The sequence below is a fragment of the Oxyura jamaicensis genome, chromosome 8 (genome assembly GCF_011077185.1).
Source record: "Oxyura jamaicensis isolate SHBP4307 breed ruddy duck chromosome 8, BPBGC_Ojam_1.0, whole genome shotgun sequence".
Classification (NCBI taxonomy): Eukaryota; Metazoa; Chordata; class Aves; order Anseriformes; family Anatidae; genus Oxyura; species Oxyura jamaicensis.
In genome coordinates this window covers 10,073,494-10,090,963 of record NC_048900.1, presented here as the reverse complement: position 1 = coordinate 10,090,963, position 17,470 = coordinate 10,073,494, and the positions used below count along the sequence as shown (strand labels likewise).

General features: G+C 52.3%; 1 protein-coding gene across 6 annotated transcripts in view; it reads right to left on the bottom strand.

The window, feature by feature from the left end:
• Positions 1-326: 326 nt before the first annotated feature.
• The window catches only part of RXRG (retinoid X receptor gamma), a 35,589-nt gene continuing 18,445 nt past the window's right edge, over positions 327-17,470 (bottom strand). For 2 of the 6 annotated variants that reach the window (XM_035333540.1, XM_035333545.1), the window contains exons 2-10: positions 13,035-13,294; positions 10,176-10,320; positions 9,328-9,507; positions 6,969-7,129; positions 6,110-6,239; positions 5,709-5,841; positions 4,848-4,939; positions 4,429-4,534; positions 3,008-3,455 (exon numbers count right to left, since the gene is read on the bottom strand). In XM_035333540.1, the coding sequence (XP_035189431.1) occupies positions 3,308-3,455; positions 4,429-4,534; positions 4,848-4,939; positions 5,709-5,841; positions 6,110-6,239; positions 6,969-7,129; positions 9,328-9,507; positions 10,176-10,320; positions 13,035-13,294 (1,355 nt within the window). In that variant the 3' untranslated portion in view covers positions 3,008-3,307. Of the gene's footprint in view, positions 370-607; positions 618-3,007; positions 3,456-4,428; positions 4,535-4,619; positions 4,758-4,830; positions 4,940-5,708; positions 5,842-6,109; positions 6,240-6,968; positions 7,130-9,327; positions 9,508-10,175; positions 10,321-13,034; positions 13,295-17,470 lie in introns of those variants that run through there. The other 4 variants (XM_035333541.1, XM_035333543.1, XM_035333546.1 and 1 more) reach the window with 4 other exon arrangements.

Below are 17,470 nucleotides of genomic sequence, written 5' to 3'. Positions count from 1 at the left end.
GACTGTGAGGGTTTTCATGGAGCACCCAATGGTTGGGTGCTTCTAAGTGGTGGCAGGAGCCAGCAACTGGGATTTAGAAAGAGCAGAATTCGGGTGAGATAGGAGAGGGGTGCCAGGAGGAAGGGTAGGTGGCGGGACGCTGTCACACCCTGACTCGTTATGCCTGAGAAGCGGCTGATGTGCCTGCGCTTTGAAGGCACCGTGCCCACGTTTGAAGGGGTTTAACCTTTGGTATCTCTTGATTTTGGAGTTCTTCAGCACCACATGAGCTGGGGCTGAACATATGTGCAAGGATGGAAGTTTGCTCTGACTTATCCATGACAAAGGTTTTTAATGTTTTACAATTTATTTTTTTTGGGGGGGGGGGGGCTGCAGAACTGGTAAGCTCCAGCCATGCCACACTGACGTTCTTCTGCAGCAATTCATCCTGGAGGAAAACCACACCGGTGAATTATTACGACCTGTTGTGGGTTTGCTCCTTGGGGTGTGTGCAGTGCCCAGCCCCGGTGCTTTTAGGGTAGGAGAGATGCTCTGGGCAGCAGCTAGACATCATGACATAAACGAGAAGCCCCATGGTTAAGCCCAAGCTGAAGAAGTCCCTTCAGACCTCAGGTCTGCTGCTCAGCAGCTTCTTTCCTCTGCAGAGGACAGCTGTGTGGTATTGACACTTCCAGAGGAGCAAGAGGCCTCTTATTTACAGAAGCCGTGCTGGGTATCTCATGGTCTCATGGCCCTAACAGCTCTGGGAGGGGAGAAGTGTCAAGCAGGTGATCAAATACACCAAAATTTCAAATGAAACAAAACAAAAGTGATCTGAAGAAAGATGACAAGCCCTGCATGAAATGTAACCTGGAGACCTTGTGACCCAAAGCGAAGAGACCACCTCTCCAGGGCTTTGAGGTAGACTGCCAAGAGCAGGGCTGTTCAGGAGCCACAAATGGTCACGCTGAGACTTTCTGCCCCAGCCTTGCTTATTTTCTCCCATAACTTCCAACCTCAAAAATTCACATTGCAGGCAGTGGTCTGGATTTGTTCCCAGATAGTGGATTGAGACCAGCACGAAGACAGTCAAGGTGAAATGCTTATGGGACTTTGCAAGCCCTGAATCTCTCTCTGCTGTCCAGTTTATTTCACTGTTACCCACGTGTTGAGCTGCTCTGCTGATGTGGAGGATCAAGGAGCCTGAAGCCCTCATCACTCACTCAAGCTAAGCCAACAGGAGGCATCCTGCTGGCTATGTTAAACCCTTATCAGATGTTTTGGCCAAATTAAGCTTCAATGCCCCATCTCCAGGGACAGGGATTGAAAGGGTCAGCACTATTGGCATGGCAGCACCCTGTCCTCTCCAGCTTGTCTTCTCCGGCTGGCTCAGCAGCTCACCCCAAAACACCTTCTGAGTTATCGCCGCATGGCTCAAGGACAGCACCCAGACACCATCTTGGCAAGAGGTCTGCTACATGCACCACGAGGAATCTGTGGTTTTTTTTTTGGTTTGTTTTTTTCTGTGTATTTCAACAAAACACATCAAACTCATGGTCAGTCTTCAGGAAGTGCCATCACTTCTGCAGCCCATCTTGTGCCGAGCCTGCTAACGCCAACCAACCTCCTGGATGCAAACCAGCAAAGTCTGCGTGCAAGCTCTGAAGCTCTGGCACGGGTCATTTTCTTTCTTCAAACACTTCCCTTTTAATGAAAGATTACCTTTACAATTAAAAAATTCCCCCTGGTCCATGCTTTTCATCTCGTTTAATTTTTTATTTTTTTTTCATTTGTTTTTCAGTATCACTGGGGGGAAAAATAGTATTAGAGTTCTTTTTGGTTTTGTTTCTTTCTCCTGCTCTTTCAATCCTCTTCCTCCTTTTCACAGTGAAACGCCAGAGAATGAATCATGTCCCTGTGTGGGTTTTAACAAACCGTTTCATTTTTATCCTTCTTTCTTTCCTGTTGTCACTCCTCCTCTCCCCTGAACTTCCCCGAGCCGCCGAGCGGCAGCGTTGCAATCTGTCACGCGGACAGACGAAGCACGGCTGCAGCTCAGCGCACTGTCTGCTGAGAGGGTCAGGAGGGGCAGATCACTTAACACTACACCTGTTTTATGAATAATAATACAGGCGGTTTCGCCGGGATCCTGGGAGGACATTTTCCCACCAGGATAAGCTCCGTGTATTGAACAAATTCGTGTCTTTAACTCGTTTGACTCTGGCTAGCTGCGTTGTAGCGGGGAGCTCCAGCAGTGCCGGGTGAGCTGGGGAAAGGCCAGGTGGAGCTTTGAGGGAGGTTTTGTGAGCTCCCTGAGCTTTCCCTCTCTGCAAGTTTCACTCACAGACGCACTCAACTGCGGATTTGGTGTTGAACAGCGTGGTTTTAGTGCTAAAAGAAGGGGGGAAAACCCTAAGAGGATCCATGAAATCTCAGAAAAATAAGAGCTACGCTAAAGCTATAACAAACATTGTGGTGCACAAGCCAGCCTGGTGCTCCTGTAAGAGCTGCCAAAAGAGGATTTTTTGGCCTTTTGGATTTCCTCCTCCCCACCCCAAGTATAAGGTCCCTGGGTGATCCCAGCAGCACAAACACAACCCTGCCCTGTGTTGGGCACGGGCAGCATCACACCGGGGACACAGACCAGCACCATCACCAGGGCTGGGACAAGAGGTGCCTTCCCATCCAGGCTGTGCGAGGGTGTGGAGCAGCATAGCAAAGAAAAAACACATTAAAAGAGTTGCTTTCCAAATAACTTTACATTTTTTAAGAGTTCAGAAAAGTCCAAGAACTCTGGTTCAGATGCCAAAATGAATGTTGCTGATTGAAAGCAGGAAAGTGCTCCTTAGCAGGAGGAAGGAGCAACAGTATCTGGGAAAAGTCTTCCACCACAAGATCCATTGGCAGGAGCAGCAATATCCCACGTGAGGCTTCTGCCCTGATTTGGGCTGCCCAAGAGCCTTCAGAGGGTCCCCTTCAGCCCCATCCCATCCCATCCCCGTGACCACAGCAAAGGAGGACGCTGCTCTGCAGGCTCCCATCAGTGCCTCTCTTATATTATTTTATTTGTTCTGTTGGCTTTTATTGAGAGTGAAAAAATAATTTAAAGCAATTATCTGTACAGGGGGGCAGGTGGCTGGTTAGCTGGGTGGAGGATCCCTGACCACTCCAGGGAGGGTTAGAGGGGGGTGATTTACAGCTGTACAAAGACACGACAATCCCACCGAGGAGGAGTGGAGGGTGGAGGACATCTCTCGAGCTGTCACGGACCCAGAGCAGAGGGGTGGGAGGCTGTATGGGGACGGGGGGGGGGGGAGGCAGACCCTTCTCAAGTGACCTGCAGGGGCGTCTCCAGCATCTCCATGAGGAAGGTGTCAATGGGGGTGTCGCCGATCAGCTTGAAGAAGAAGAGGTGCTCCAGGCACTTCAGCCCGATGGACCGCAGCGCTGGCAGGCGCAGGAGGAGTTTGGCAAACCTGGAAGGAGGGGAGCGGTCAGAGGCATGAAGAAGGTGCTGAGCACACAGTCCTGCTTGTTTCTGTGCCTGTGCCAGGGGCTTGGGAGAGCAGAGCCCGAGTCCTCCCCAAAATGCCTTGTGGAGTCACAGTTAGACACTCCAGGGGAAATTACCATGGTTGAGCAGGTCACAAGGAAAAGGGGAGCCTCAAAGTTAAGAAATAAACATTTTTCTCTATATGTGTAGACGGAAAATATATCTTCCCTAAAATAATTCTGCATTTGTAAGTTCCAAAAGAAAAGTGAAACAAAAGGTCTGGATTCTCCCCCCAGCCAGAGCTTGAACTGGTGACTTACACCTCCACCGTGCCATTAAAACACGTCCTGAAACAGCCTTCAAAAATTCTCTCCCCCAGTTCTCCGACAGTGCCTCTGCCTCCTGTTTTGGGGTGCAGCAGGGGGCTGCTCCCCCCTTCCCTTACCGATCGCAGGACCCCTGCCAGAGCTCAGCACCACAGGAGGTGCCACGGGTGCAGCGCTTGCCTGGGGCGAAGGGCCGGATCCAGCCACCGGCGCTTCGGTGGCGCGGCCAGCAGAGGGTGGGATCGGATCGAGAAGCAGGAGAAGGGCTTCTCCCAGGCGTCCCCAAGGCTCCAGCTCAGCATCGGGGGCCTCAGCCTCTCCCCTGATCCAGCCTCCCCTCTCCAGGGTGTCTGCTGGGGTGAACAGGGAGCGGGGAAGCAGCTGGCAGCAGAGCCGCACGCTGCTTTCTGCAGGATGCTCTCAGTGCAACCCAAGTGTCCATGGACTAAGGGAAGTGGGAAAAGTTCTGGGGATGGTCCTACGTTTGTGCAAACCTGGGAGTCCCCAGGTTCAACAGGGATGTCCCCATGCCCCACAGTTCCCATCCAAGTGGCATTTATGACCTTCCATGTGCTCTCTGCTGGACCCAGCCCCAGGCTGGAGGGCCGCTGCCCCGCTGGGGACACTCACCGCCCTGGCTGCTCGGGGTACTTCTGCTTCGTGTAGGCTTCCAGCGTGGCATAGACCTTCTCCCGCAGCGACTCCACTTCCGAGGGGCTGGACAAGCCCTTGGCATCTGGACAAGAGAGAGCTCTGGTGGAGGGGAAGTGACTGCAGAGACCTTGCTGCTGCCAGCAGTGACCAGATGCATGGGTGGGAGAGGACTCGGGTCTTCTTTAGCCAAGCACCCAGAGACTGGGGCAGAGCTGGGCCCAGTCCTGACGCTCAGTGCCACAGCTCTCCTGCTTGTGACCTGCAGAAGCCTGGAGCCCTGTGTTTTCACAGAGAATTTCTCCCCTCCGGCCCAGTGCTGAGGGTAAGACACTGGCTGGCAGCCCTCGGCGTGCAGGGGAGAGACAGTGACCCCACATGGCAGCCCCACAGCTTACCTGGATTAAACAGGACAATGGCTCGCAGGCAGCCCAGCTCTGACTTATCCATCTGCATGTCCTTCATTTTGGACACCAGCTCTGTCAAAACCCTGCATTTGGGGGACACAGGTAGGCAGATCAGAGAGGGTTTGGACAGCAGGGCTAGGGACTGAGGAGTATCTGGGATGGGCACTGGGAATCCCCCCGGTTCTCTGCAGGGAGGCAGCAGTGAGGGACAGCGATGCCACACTGCTCTTTTATACACGCATCAGCAGCACCTGGGGACCCAAGCATCAAATTCACCCCTGCTCTTGCTCTGCTCAGCACCTGGCCTCTGCACTCTTTGGATTTTAAAGAACAATTTGTGTTTGCTGGAGGAAAACCACAGGGGTGTTTCTCCACATTTCACTCTGCAAAACGTGGCCAGTTGTGTAAGAGCAGTAACACAGCACCCTGCCAGGCTGCAGGCAGACATGGCACAGACAATCCCCGTGGCTGTTACATGAGCAAATTCTGCAAGCTGCAGCTTAAGGCTCTGCTGGCTAAAGCTCTTGCTGATCAGTATTAGCTCTAGATCCAGTTATGGCAAAAGCTTCAAGCTGCAAGGGGAGGGCAGAGAGGCATTCCTCCCCCTGCAGAAACACACACCCAAACGAGGAGATGATTCTGCAGCTGCAATCCCTTCCCAAGGTGCTTTCAACCCTTTCTTGGGGGTTTTGTTTGGTTGTTTGTTTTTTAAGCCGGTTGAGCATCTCCTCCTCATTCTAGCTAATTCTGCCCCAAGTCTCCATGGGTTTGCTCTAGCTCTTGCTAAAAGAACATGCTTCCCGTTCAGAGGGGAGAGATGGAGCTGCTGGGGGTGACAAACTGGCCACATACCTGTCGAAGATGGAGCCCACGCCAGCACTGTGAGCGCTGCTGCGGTGCACGTGCAGGCCCGTGGCCAGGAGGATGCCGTCCTGCACCGACACGGAGCGGTGGGAGAAAGAGGCGATGAGCAGCTCATTCCAGCCTGGGAGAGGAGGGACAGGGAGGTATGCGGGACACTAGAGGGCAGGTTCAGCAAAGCATCAGTCCCACGCAGAGTGGGGAGCTGGTGTCTGCCCACTAGCTCCACCATCAGATTCACAGCGCTCCATCTACAGTTTTCACCAAACACCCATCCTGGCCCTGCTCACCCTGTGAGCTCAGGGTCTCCCATTCCTTGTGGACTTTCATAATCCAGAGGAAGGATGGGGATAACAGGAAAAGCCCCAGAGGCCACGCCTTGGGGACATTACCTGCCCGGAGGAGGATGACTTGGTCCTCCAGCGTCAGGTCAGAGAAGTGGGGGATGCGCTTGGCCCACTCCACCAGCGTGAAGAGCTGCTTGTCAGCAGCGTGGCAGATGTTGGTGACGGGGTCGTTCGTCTGACAGAGCGACGGCATCCAAGGGAAAGAGCACAGGAAGAGGGGAGGACTGATCAATGTAAAATCACCGATAGTCATCAGCAGCACAGCACGCAGCATCAAATCCAGTTAGCGATACTCAAAGTAAACCTCAAGTAAAATGATCAAATCACAATTTCAGCTGTGTGCTTTTGGAATAGAGGAGATTTTAATTTTTAATTATTATCATCTCTTATCAGCCAAATTAGTAGGTTGCTAGACATTTGTTTTTTCTTTGTTCTTCACAAGGCAAGTTCTGTACAGCAGGTTGAAGTCCTGCTCCCCAGGGCACATCTCAAAGCCATCCGAACAGGCACGAACAGCAGTTTTACCCAAACCCAGTGAAACCAAAGCAGTGAACCCACTGTGTCCAGCTCCACCTCAGCCTTGGTTGCTGGGGCAGACAATCTGTGCCCAGGGCTGTGCAGGCACGGAGGCCAGCACTTGGCACCAGCTCTCTGGCATCCAGCTGTTGCCCTATCTACTCCTTGAAACCACAGAGAGAACTGGGAAAAAATCTAGCAAAACAACATACAGACTGTTTTATAGCAGTCATTCAGAGTAGCTTTAAAAAATCAGTGGTTTTTAGATGTTGCAAAGGAAAAGTATCTTGCAAAATGCTAGCATCAGGTTTGTCCTTTCAAATCACACCTCGAATGCTCTTATCTCGTGATGTGAGTGACTTTACAGAAACCACACAGTGCCCCTTACTGAGCTCTCTGTGTTGAGATCACTGTATGCCTCTGTCTTGGGTTCAACGGCCAGCTCTGCTTCCAGGATCCTCTCCACGGGCATGTCCTCACTGCCAGTGCTTGTGGACTCAGCTTCGTTTTCGCTCCGCTCCCTGCTCCTCTGCCTCTCCTCCTGCACAGCTGGAGGACAGAAAAGCATCTCTTTACACCCAGACAACACTTACCTGCTCGCTTTCGGTTCCTTTTCTTCTGGAAGGAAGGTTGAGAAACCCTTCTAGAAGGGGAGAACAGAAAATAGATATTTCAGGGTGCCCCCCTCACCCCCCAATAACTGGGGTTGCTGCAGTCCAGTGGCCAAAAGGCAGTGAGAGATCTCCAAGCTCCAGCAGAGAGGAAAGAGAAGTTCATGCCTCCAGGTGGCAGCCTGGACTCAGACATCTCTGGATGCTGGAGGAGGCAGGAGGGCCCCCAGCACCCAGCTGCTGAGGTTTGCTGCAGGCCCATGTCCTGCCCCAAGCTGAGGCCTCCAACTGCACGAGGGGGCATGGGGCTGAGCAGGAATTCCTCCTGCTGCAAGCTTGGATCTCTCCTTTTCTTCTACCATCTACATTTTCCAAAATATCTGCCAATAGGAGAAACAGAACCACTGAAATTCTCCACGGATCTCAGCTGTTAACCCTCAGGGCTGCTGGGTGTATGAAGGACAGGTCAGCGTAGGGTGTGCATACATGGCATGCCAAGCCTCGTGCTCAGCACAACATCCTGGGTGCACGTTTCTGTTTGAAGAATCCCAAAGGGAAACATGGAAACCTTACTTAAAAGGGAAAAAAAATATAAAATATCAAGTGACCAACAGTTTAGCTTATTGCTGGGGAGAAGTGTCCCAAAAGAGCAGCCCCGCTGGCACCACTCCTGCACAATAGCACAAAGCACCAGCCATGCAGCACAGCCCCCAAAGGACAAGCAGGCAGCTGGGCTGGTCCCAGATAACCCGTGATGAGCTGTAGGCGTTCCTACACTCAGAGTGATACAGGTTCAGTAAAGCTGGGCCCTCATACAGAGATTCAGCACCTTAAAGACTTCCCCAGCCTTAGCTGTGCACCAGGCAGTCAGTAGCCATAGGAGTAGGGAAACCACCATTAGACTAAGAGATAAAATGGACTTCAATCCAATTTTATCCAGGAGAGGGGACCTGCAGCAGGGGACACTGAGGAAGGCACCAGCTCTGCAAGCCCACAGCAAGCCCTAGGGCTGTCTGAAAACTCGATTCCTGTTTTCTCAGTTAGGTAACCACTGCTGGAAGAAGGGTGGGCAGCGTGGGACACACGTGGGTTAGGAAAATACATTTATCCTCTTTAGGCTAATGGACAGGTAGAAGCCAGGGAGGTGTTTCTAAAGTCCTCAAAACCTTACTGAAAGAAAGAGTGTGCTTGGGAAACACCAGCCCCATCACTTGGCCTCTGAACTCAGCCAGGACCCCTTGCTCCAGCTGCAACCTGCCCCCAGTTCCTGCAGCCCCCAGAAAGCCCCTGTGATTACTGCAGCCAAACAGCCGCAACTGCAGCCTGGTAGGGGTTTGTTCTCCCACTGCCCGTGTCCACCAGCAGCCTGGGGTTTACATTTTCATGCTCTGTGAAGGGGAGCTGCATTGACCTCACGGTCCCCTGAGCCACTTTGCACCCAGCAGGAAGGGAGAGCTGTGCCTGAGATTAGGTTTTTGATTCCAGCCTGGCATTTCACAGTCCCCTGCTGCCCTAAGTGCTCAGGGCAGCACGACAGTGACCATGCTACAGGGAATGGGCTGAGGTTCACCCCGTGCCTCGCATCATGGCTGCCTGCCCAGGCTTTGCCCTGCACTGAAGTGTTTTGTGTGCTGTCATGGGGACAGTGTGGCCTCCAAAAGCGACAGCTAAAGGATGCCCCTGCTGGCATCCGACCCTGGAGACGGCACGGTTATTTTGTCTTGGAAAAAAGCAGCTTAAAAGCCACACTGAGGGGCACTACCTGACCTTACAGTCAATCGCCTGGGGAGGAGGGGAAAAAAAAAAAAAAAAATCACCCCCCTTGAATGTGATGAACAAGGTGTCCTGTGAGAGGTGACCTGCATAAGCACTGTGGGACACCAAGGACCAGCTCTGTGAATCCGCAGCTCTTGAAAGCCCCTTCCCTACATCACAGCAAGCCCTAAGGCTCCATGAACACCAGCACCGCTGCCCCATGTCCTCCTCCAGTACACAGTAAAAATGGTGCTTCTTGCTCTGCCACGCAGAACACGGGGCAACATGCCACGGGACCACATTCTCCCATCATGCTGCCAACAGTGCTGCATGCCAGACTGCCCCTAACGCACAAAGCACATGTTTAAAGAAGATTTTTACCTTCCCTCTTCATCCCCATGGCGAGGCACTTCTGATAGCGGCAGTACTGGCAGCGATTGCGCTGGCGCTTGTCTATGAGGCAGTCCTTGTTGTCCCGGCAGGTGTAGATCAGGTCCTTCCGGATCGTCCTCTTGAAGAAGCCTTTGCAGCCCTCGCAGCTGTACACCCCGTAGTGCTTCCCTGGGGAGGCAGGACATGCCATCAGCAGGCAGGCAGGGAGGCATCCCTCCTTCCCTACAGCGTGGAGGAGCTCAAACCAACCCCAAAACGTGAGGGAAGAGGCTGCAGGGTGCAACCGTGGCAAGTCTGGCTTGGCTTTAGCATCTCTTAGCAGGAATAATGACTTATCACTTTCCTGTGATAAGGAGAGACCACATCCACCTGCACCCCAAGGGAGGAATGCGGAGCCATGTCTTAGCTAAGGTTCAAGTGCAGAAAATCTATGGGGAGCAAATGGGGTACGTGGATATGGTGGAGTTCACCAGGCTGCAGGACTCTGGGGCAGGAGGGAAAAGCCAGGCACAGCCACAGCCCAGATAACACAAGGCACAGGTAAACAAGAACACGGTGATTTTGTGTCTTACCTTTGATAAATGGGCACAAGGTGTAAAATGAGTTGATGCACAGAGAAGAACCTGTTTTTTGGGGTTGCTCTCTTTTGTGCACAGCACAACTAATTTGCAAAGCAGACAGCCAGCCTTTAGGTAAGCCAGGCCAGCTACAAATCCTGCAACACCAGCACGGCCTCAGCAAGAGGCTGTAGCACTCACCCCTGCACAAGTCCCACTCCAGAGCATCAGGGGAGTTTTCATTGCACAAAGCCTTCCATGAGGAATAAAACCTCCTACCTGAGGACCTGTCCCCACAGATGGCACAGATGTGTTTGGCTAAGGAACCTGGGCTTGTAGATGGATAATTCATGTTCCCCATCCCCGTGAGACCTGGCAGGGGCTTGACATCCTCCGAGCTGCTGATGTTGTTGAGGACATTGAGCTGCGGAAGCAGAAGACAATACAGTTCAGAGGGCTGAGCTCCATATCCTAGTGAAACCATCCCCAGATTGAGCCCTCCCTCCCTGCCCAGGCTGGGCTCATCCCAAAGCTCATCCCCAGCCCCAGGAGGTTGCCTTGGGCAGACTGACATCCTCCAGTGAACCCAGCTGGAGGGATTCAAGCAGAAACTGAGTAGCAGAGATCACCTCCCACACCGCCCTGATGCTGTAACCAAAAGACAGCACTAAGCAGAGCTGGAAAAGGGCAAACAGCAACCCTCAGCTGCTCAGTTACAGCCTCCAAGCGACAGTGCTGGTGGGATCCTGCCTGCTTTATTAGGGGATGCTGGTCACCACCTGCCTGGGGCCTTGAGCACTAGCTGCTTAGTAAGGAAGAGATCTGCAGCCAGGTGATTTGTTGCAACTCAACCTGCGTGGCTGGGGAGGCTGTAACGATGTTAATAACAATAATGTGTGCTAAATGGGGGTAGCTTCCCTGCCTCCTGACGTGCAAATCTGCATAAACATGTGAAAACACAGCAATCACAGCTGCTCTCTGGGACTCAGGTTCCCAAACTCAGTAACAGACTGGTGATCAGAGCACATTTGGGGCTGCCAGATCCAAAAAAAAAAAAAAGAAAAAAAAAAAGAGCAAGCTGAGCATCTAAAATGTGCTGCAGCGAGATGCAGAAGGGCCCAGAGCTCCCAGCTTGGATCTCCTGGAGCTGCTCGTGGCTGCTGCAAGTTAAAGGTTACAAACTGACACTGATCAGAGACCAAAGCCCCACGTTGCCCAGGGCTTCCTTTTATTGCTGTTTGCTTTAAAGCCGTTGTCAGCAGGGCAGCAAGGATTAAGGGCCATTGAGCATGTCTTGTCAAAAGCTGCCCAGGCAGAGCAACATCTCTCCAAAACCATCGGCAGATCATCTTTCCCATCACCATGCTTTGAGGGATGGTTTCTTCATCATCGAGCTTGTTTTCAACAGTCACCACAATTTGTCAGCTAAATTTCTGCTTCCCAGCAAGAGTGAAGAAGCGGGGAGAGAAAACAGGGCTTGGGATGAAAGTCGAGCTACACCTCTCGTGAGTCTTCAGAGTAACTAAACCGCCTGGCTTTATACCACTTGTTGCAGGTTCTCCATTTGTGCCAAGAAACTGTCCATTTCCCATGAAAAAGTGTAATAACCTCCACAGGGAATTTCAGCTGAGAACAAGGAGAGTTGGTCCTGCTGGGATTTTTGGACCTGTCATTAGGTAAATAAAAACATGAGGTCTGTCCTCATCTTCTGTCACTGCTGGCCCTTCATTTTCAAAGCTTCAAAGGTCTGACGGCATTGAAAATACAAGTTACCAAGCAAAAATTATCATGTTAGGAGCCAGCTTGTTTTCTCCCACTGGAAAATAGGACTCTACAGAAAAATATTACCCTGGGTAACAAAGGTTTGCTGTCCCCAACAGAGATCCAACCCAGACAATGGGCAGCTGTAAATCCAAAAGCTCCAAAACCCAAACTTGGAGCAAGGAAAGGATTATACACACCTTTCCTCCCCTCCAAGTAACCAGCCACACTTTTTTTAAAAAAAAAAGACCCTGCAAACTTCTTGCCAAGATGCTGAGGCAGGAGGAACTTTTTGTGGTTTAAAATATTACTCGGAGCTCAGGTATCACCTTTGCTTTCACTTTGGCTGCACTACCAGACAATAACAGGGTGCATGTCAGGGGAGAAGTGGGGCAGTTTTAGCCATCAGTGTCTTTGGAGCTTGACTCCTGCAGGTTAAGTGCAATCACGTATGATATTTGGGACAACTGCTTGAACCCAAATCCATTAGCAGCCTCCCTGCCGAATCCCCAAGGCCCAGCTGTCTCCTTGCATTAGAAGCAACACAAGTGAAATGCTCCTCGGAGCTGGTAGCTTGGCGCTGTGCCTGGATTGGGGAAACTGCCTCCTAGAGCATCCCCTGCCCCAAAGGGAAGGGTCTCTGTACAGCCAGCACCATCACCAGCTCCAGCACCACCAAGTACCTGCTCAGGGTGCCACGGGCACAAGTATTGCCAGAGCATTTCAGCACATGATCAGAATCCCACACTGCCACCTGACCGAGGTGGTGCTGGGCTCTTGGCAGCTTGGTCCTGCCCCTGCCCAGGCACCCCATAAGCGTGTCCCCTGGCTCTGGGGGACACCGACCGCAGCCACAAGGATGCCCCCCTTGTCTAGAGGGGAAACCTTAGCATCTGCGTGAGCTCAGACAGTAAGGACAGGAGCGCTTTGTTTTTCTTCAAAGTTTACATGCAGCCCAGAGTACGTGGCTGGCATTTAGCATCAGTGTTTGTCTCTCTAGAAAGTCTAGCTCCTTCCCATAGAGTGAAATGAAGCAGATATATTTTGCAGGAGAAATTGGAATGACTATTTCCATTTACAATACATGTATGTATATTTCCACTCATAATAATTATTCACATGGCAATAGATGCAGTGGTGGGGATCAGAAATTGGGATTAGCTCTCTCCCCTCTCTGTGCAGCTTATTTTGAAACGTAGACAGGAATCTTCTGTGTCTGTGCCAGGGGAATTTATGCAGGAAGACTCACGTGCTTATTGTTCTTTACATCCGATCTCCATAAGTGGCCAAAGCACACCAAGGGCTCCCCACCAGCCCACCCATGCCAGTCTCAGAGCACCCCAAACTGGTGCAAGGACAGGGAGCACCTCCACCTACCTGTGGGCCAGCGTGCGTCACAAAATTCATGCCCGGGGCCGAGGACAGAGCGACGGGATGTGAGCCGATGGAGGATGCGATGACCCGGTACGGCGAGCCCAGCGCACCCACCGGAGACCCGATGGCGTTCATGGGGGATGGCAGCGCCCGGGAGGCATTCGTGGGTGCCTCGAGGTAGTTGTGGTGCCCTTCCACTGCGCTGCCCACGGAGAGGCTCGACGATGGGCTCACGGACGTGGAGCTGGCGTGAACAGGGGAATCTGCAGGAGAGGCAGAGATGAGGGACACGATGGACGAGCCTGGCTGTGCAGAGATCCGCTGCCCTGACTCGGTCGCATCAGCTTAGATGCTGGCCGAGGCTCAACACCGGCCAGCAAACGTGCCTTATTGTATAAAGGAATAAAGCAAAACATCGCTTATGGCACAGGAAATAGGGTTATATACAGTAACAAAACATATTATGAAGATAATATTTAATAATCAAATCTCCCTTCGCTGCTCCAGTGCCTCAGCTGACTTGGAACAAGGCACTGCTGCTGCCTGCCTCGGGCTGGTTTTCTATTCCCTGAGGTCCCATGTCTGTTGGGAAGCCAGCTCTGGAGACAGCACACAGCTAAAGCCACGATATCCCCACCAACCAGGCTGGAAACCCCAGATGCTCCCTGGGATGCTCCCTTGCTTCCCAGGATGGCTCACAGTGTCATGCCCTGCAGGCTCCTCTTCCTTTCCCCATGGCTCAGCACCTCACTCACCCCCACACACCTCCCCACCACGCTATTTCACACCTTCTGCTCCTCTTCGAGATGCTGCCATCAGGCTTTGGGATCCATTAACCATACAACCCACAAAATGCCAAGCTCCAGCTCAACAGTTTTGCCCACGATGAGCTAGCAGGGCAGAAGATGGGACAAGGCACCAGAAAACTTTTTATCCATTGTTTGTCCTCACTTATTGGTGCAAGAGGGAGCAGACAGAGGCTGTGACCACACAGACAGCCCCGGGCAGACGGCCTCACAGCCACGAGGAAAGAGGGACAGAGAGCACATGGCCAAACTGTGTCACGCAGTCACCAATCTGCCCCTGAACCCTGCTGAGGAAGAGGGGGCATAGAAAAACCACGCAGCCTTCATCGTTGGCACTTCAGGGCAGGCTCTGAGGCTGAGCTTCTCAGCCAGGGGCTGAACTCTGTGTTCAACAGGATCATTCTCACAGCTTCGAGAGAGTGTCTGGGCACCAAAAGCCTACCGGCCTCGATGGGTTATGTATCTAGTTGCTCTTTAAGGATTTACTTATGACCTTTTTTTTCCCCCCTTCCCTAGAATTTAGCAGCCCCAGTTAGCATTGGCTGTCATTAACATTTCAATGAGCCATTGTTTCTCTGTTGGCTTTTCAACACAGGAGACCATTCCCCGGAGCAGCAAGGCAGAGATGTTGTGTGGGAAGGTCACACAGCTGGTTTTCCATGGCTGGCACAGAGGATGCTCGCTCTTGTTGCGTTTGCAAGTAAGGCAGAGGTTTGGTGGTTCCTCCCCCCCCCAGCATTATTGCAAAGTTATTTACGTGACAGTGTTTGTTATTTTACCTGAAGTAACAATCAAATCTGATTCAAAAGGAAGATGCACAATAAAGACGGGAAAAGGTCAGCTTGCTGAATAACATTAAAGACATTTGTCAGAGTCAAGGAGGACTCGATCCGCTGCTATCAACCCACTTCAGACTTAATTCCGCAGAGGGAGGGGGAGAAAAGGTCTTTGTCAATTCTTGCTTTGGCTTTTTGGATCAATCCTCCCAGTGGGAAAGCAACGTGCGGCAAGAGGAAGACAGCACAACAGCAGAGCCCCAGAGGCAGCACGGAGGTCTGGAGGCAGCCCCAGGGCGCAGGGTTCAACCCTGCCACTAGAGGACATGCCCCATGTCCCCCTGCCACCACCGTGGGGACAGCAGCACGTGCAGCCTGGGTTGTTAATCAACAGCAAAGCTCCTACCTTGGAGTGGCTTCCATGTAACAAAGCCTTTCACCCAGGGACAGCCGCCAGGAGAGCCTTTGGAGGGGGGCAGATGTGCTGCTTACTTGTCCTCCACCTCACCTAGTACCTGGCTCTGAGGCACCTCGGTTGTTCCTTGGGACTTGAGAGGAGCATCCTGACCTGTGCCAGCAGCAGCTTCGAAGAAATGGGCACGTATTTCTCATCGCCTCCAAGCAGTCTGGTTTCAAGGCGTGCAGCCCTCCCCAGCATCAGGCTTATAAATAAATTAATTTTTATGTCACTTTAAACAACGCGATAACAGCATTACCTTTAGGATTCTTCAGCTTGGAGAATAAGCCACCGAAGGGGGTTTGGGCAGAAATCTGTCTGGCCAGAACAGCTAAGGAGAAGAGGGATGATTCTTCATCCTTTTCCATAACACAGACAAGGGTATCTTTTAAAGTACGATGCAGAAGATGTAAGCCAATAAAAAAGACACCCAGGTGAGATATTTTACCTGTGTACACTTCCATCAGACCTAACAGAAATGCTGCCACTACTAAGTTTCCTTATTAGAAAGGCTCCAAGCTTCTGAAAGACATGGTGATCCAGGATTTTCTTCTACTCCCTCCCCAGGATAAAGTCATCAAGTCAGTCTCCAAAGGAGCAAAACTGCTCCCGTGTGTACCCTCCTTCACCAGGAAAACTCTCAGAGCACTCCAGCCTGGGAATGAGAGCCTGGGAGGGATATGGGGTGCGACTGCAAGGCTCTGCACCACGTGAGCAGGACAGGCCATGCCAAGGCACCCTTGAAAGTGGGGTTACTTACTCCCTGAGCTGAGCGCCCTCAAAGCTGTTTCAATCCAAAGGAGCCAGACTAGCTTGGACAGAGCAGAAACTGCAAGTCTTGTTGTTTCGGGCTGAAAATGGCTTGGAAAGATTAAATGAAATGTTCTGCAGGAAAATATCATTTGTGTCACGCATCTTCCAACAGAAAGTGACCTGAACATCTCGCAGGGATTTTCCTCAAGGTATTTTCTTCCATTGCTGGGGGACGAACAGAAGCATCCAAGCTGCTCCACAGCAGGGATGTGGCCCTGGGATGGCGCAGGGGGACCGTGGAGCTGGGAGCCAGCCCCAGGAGCCAGCCAGGGCCACCTCTGCATCTCTGGCAGCGCTGGGCACAGGTGACATTTACACAGGCCTGCAGCCCGTCCGTCAGGTAATGCAAGGTGACAAGCGGGGCCGGGGACTCGGCTGGCTGCGGCGGGGCCCCACGGAGCCGAGGGGAGGAGAGGGCTCTGATCCCAGCCAGGCTGGCACAGCCCAGTGCCAGTGTCCAGAGGACCCAGTGCCTCTATCAACCCTTCACGAGCTCTCTTTTATGCCCCCCCACACACATCAGCCCTCTCTTTGTAGGAAACCAAGTTTAAAAATAAAAGGGGGCAAGTTCCTGCGTGCTCTGCAGCTTCCAGCTGCCTCTGCGAGCACAGCACAGGCTGCAGAGAGGAGCTGGGGGTTGGAGGTGGGCATACGGACACAACATGCATCCTATTGCTGCAGCAGTCGGGGTAAGATCACATGAAATTATTGACAACTCTGCTGGCATTAGAAAGAAACAAGAGGAGACCCCAGGAACCATGCAGCTCTCTGCCTCTTAATAACGTTGCCCTTGAGCAAGAGCATTACATTCACCTAATGGCCACAGAAAGCAAGCAGGCACACGACAAAGCTCCAGTTCTCCACTTCAGTCTGGGTTTCACCTCCACCACAGCAAAATCCCAGCCCCGGGTGGGAATCTTGCATGGTCAACCTCACAAAACTGGGAGTACAGAACCACCATCTCCTCCAGAGCACAGCTGCAGGTGCCTGGCAGCTGCAGAGCACAGAGCCCCAGGTCCCCCCCACCACTGCTGAGCAGCCAGGGCTTGGCTAACGCAGCTGAGCTGGCCCAGGACCGGTGCTGGCTCAGTGATGCCAGCCTGGGCACCCCTGTGCCATGAGCACTTCCCAGGGGAAAGCTGGACCGTGACTGAAAGGGAAGCCAAGCTGCAAGAGCACAAGTGACCACAGGTACTTCAGTAAAGGCAGTAGGAAGAGAAGTGCCCAGCCTACAACCCATAAAGATGTCTTGGTTTTCACCCAAACAACAGCAGGAGACACCAATCATGTTTGAGAGAAAGTGGAAAGGGAACACAGATGAGAAACATCCAAGCCTAGATCATCTCTAGATGATCACACTTCCAGCCTTTACAACTGATTTTGCTTGTTTGGCAGGCGCCAGAGAACCAAGAGCTGGAGCAAACTCTCTGAATACCAAACAACATGCCTGTGCTTCTGGGGTCTCAGGTATGCACAGAAAGGTTTCATTTCACCGGCTTGAAGGATTAAGGTGTGAGCTGTGCTGCCTGACACAACTAGCAGAACTTTGCAGGTACCTCCTCCTTTGCAGATCCGAGCGCCGGGCAG